Source organism: Haliotis asinina, chromosome 13 (genome assembly GCF_037392515.1).
Source record: "Haliotis asinina isolate JCU_RB_2024 chromosome 13, JCU_Hal_asi_v2, whole genome shotgun sequence".
NCBI lineage: Eukaryota > Metazoa > Mollusca > Gastropoda > Lepetellida > Haliotidae > Haliotis > Haliotis asinina.
This window is the reverse complement of record NC_090292.1, coordinates 3,828,171-3,829,673: the sequence shown is the minus strand read 5'-3', so window position 1 is coordinate 3,829,673 and position 1,503 is coordinate 3,828,171. Positions and strand designations below refer to the sequence as shown.

The following is a 1,503-nucleotide window of genomic DNA, read 5'->3' as shown; positions in this document are numbered from 1 at the left end:
GAATTGGCTAGATCTAGGGCCGTCCTAGCACAATACTCGCATAATGTTTGCCAGGAAAGACAACACTGCGCCCAGGGGTTTATATCATCAACACTGCCTGAATTGGTGACAAAAGGCCTTAAGTCATTTGATTGTGAAATACCTGAGGTATTCAGGGAGGTGAGTGTAGCAGCTGAGTGTCAAACGTGTCTGATGTAATAGGCATCTCATGACCAGCTAACGTGAAGCACCACACTATCCAACTTTTGAAAGAATACCGACCATATGGCATTTAAAAAATACTGTTTGCGTTGCATGACATGAAGCCGGCATTGCGTCGCTGCATGTACTATCGGGCTGAGAAGACGGCCGGGCACCTCGGAGTATATTTGTGACGTCACCAGCAGTTTGACGTCACTGTCATTGTACAAATGTGGTCAAGTCAGCTGGGTGAACCTGGGCACAGTCTGAGGTCACAGAGTGCAGCGACATGTAAACAAACTGTTTGTTGTTGTCTGTTTCTCAGAACAAAATTCACACAGAATTATGGTAAGACGGACGATATTTATGTACAATCACTGACCGTTTATGTTTACATTCACTTTACAGTTTTCTTGCTTGATCATGCTATATTCCAAACACAGCAAGTGACAAAAGTGTAAAGATACATTTAACAAGTTTCCTTATATTCAGAAATAAAAAGGGAATCAGCTGAACACAACACGTCGGTGACAGTAACGGCATGTGTTTCCTCTCTGTCTACACCAACACTGACTTCAGAGAGTACCACGTGACACCAGGAGATCCAACACTTGCTGACGTCCACAGGCTCTCGCCAAGTCGGCTGCTGTTCCCGAAGTTGTTCCCGACGTTGATGTCAACGTTCAATGATAGGATCAGCTTCACTGTCTCCAAGTGTCCTTTGATATAAGCAAGGTGAAGGACGTTGTCACCCTCACTGTCCAACAGTGACTCATCAGCCCGTCTACCCACCAGGAACTCCACCACATCCCTGTGTCCATAGAAAGCTGCCGCCATCACCGGTGTCCAGCTCCATTCTTCACTTCTAGTGTTGATGTCCACCACGTGCTCTGCTGCCAGGATCCGCTTCACACTCTCCAGGTCACCGTGTCTGCTGGCGTTGTAGAGGTCGTGGCCTGCTGTTGGTGATGGAGTCGCTACAACACAAAGTAAACAATGTACACCAGACATCTTTGTGTCATATCTACAATGTTGTCATCATGTTGATACGTGACTCGGACATTGCTACAATATTTAAACAATTCCATCATGGCTGACAACAATCCAACATGACGGGAATGTCAACATGTGTTTTCTGGAATTAACGATAGCGTGTTTAATAAGTAACTTTCTGTTAGAACCTGAAGTTGCAGCAATATCTTGTGTACGATTGGATATATTATGTATCATTGTTGTTTGATATTTATTAGGGTAATAAGAGATAAAGCAGTCTATGTCTCAGTCTGTTTGTTGTTTAACGCCACACTCTGCAGTATTCCAGCT

General features: G+C 44.4%; 1 protein-coding gene across 1 annotated transcript; it reads right to left on the bottom strand.

Annotated features, from left to right (window-relative positions):
- Positions 1 to 738: 738 nt before the first annotated feature.
- Positions 739 to 1,191, bottom strand: LOC137260354 (ankyrin repeat and SOCS box protein 1-like). The gene has a single exon (XM_067798027.1). The coding sequence runs from the start codon at positions 1,189 to 1,191 to the stop codon at positions 739 to 741; it is 453 nt and encodes a 150-aa protein (XP_067654128.1).
- Positions 1,192 to 1,503: the final 312 nt, after the last annotated feature.

What these genes read in the sequence shown, in the direction of transcription:
- LOC137260354 (XM_067798027.1), bottom strand. Translation starts at nt 1,191, where the DNA reads ATGTCTGGTGTACATTGTTTACTTTGTGTTGTAGCGACTCCATCACCA.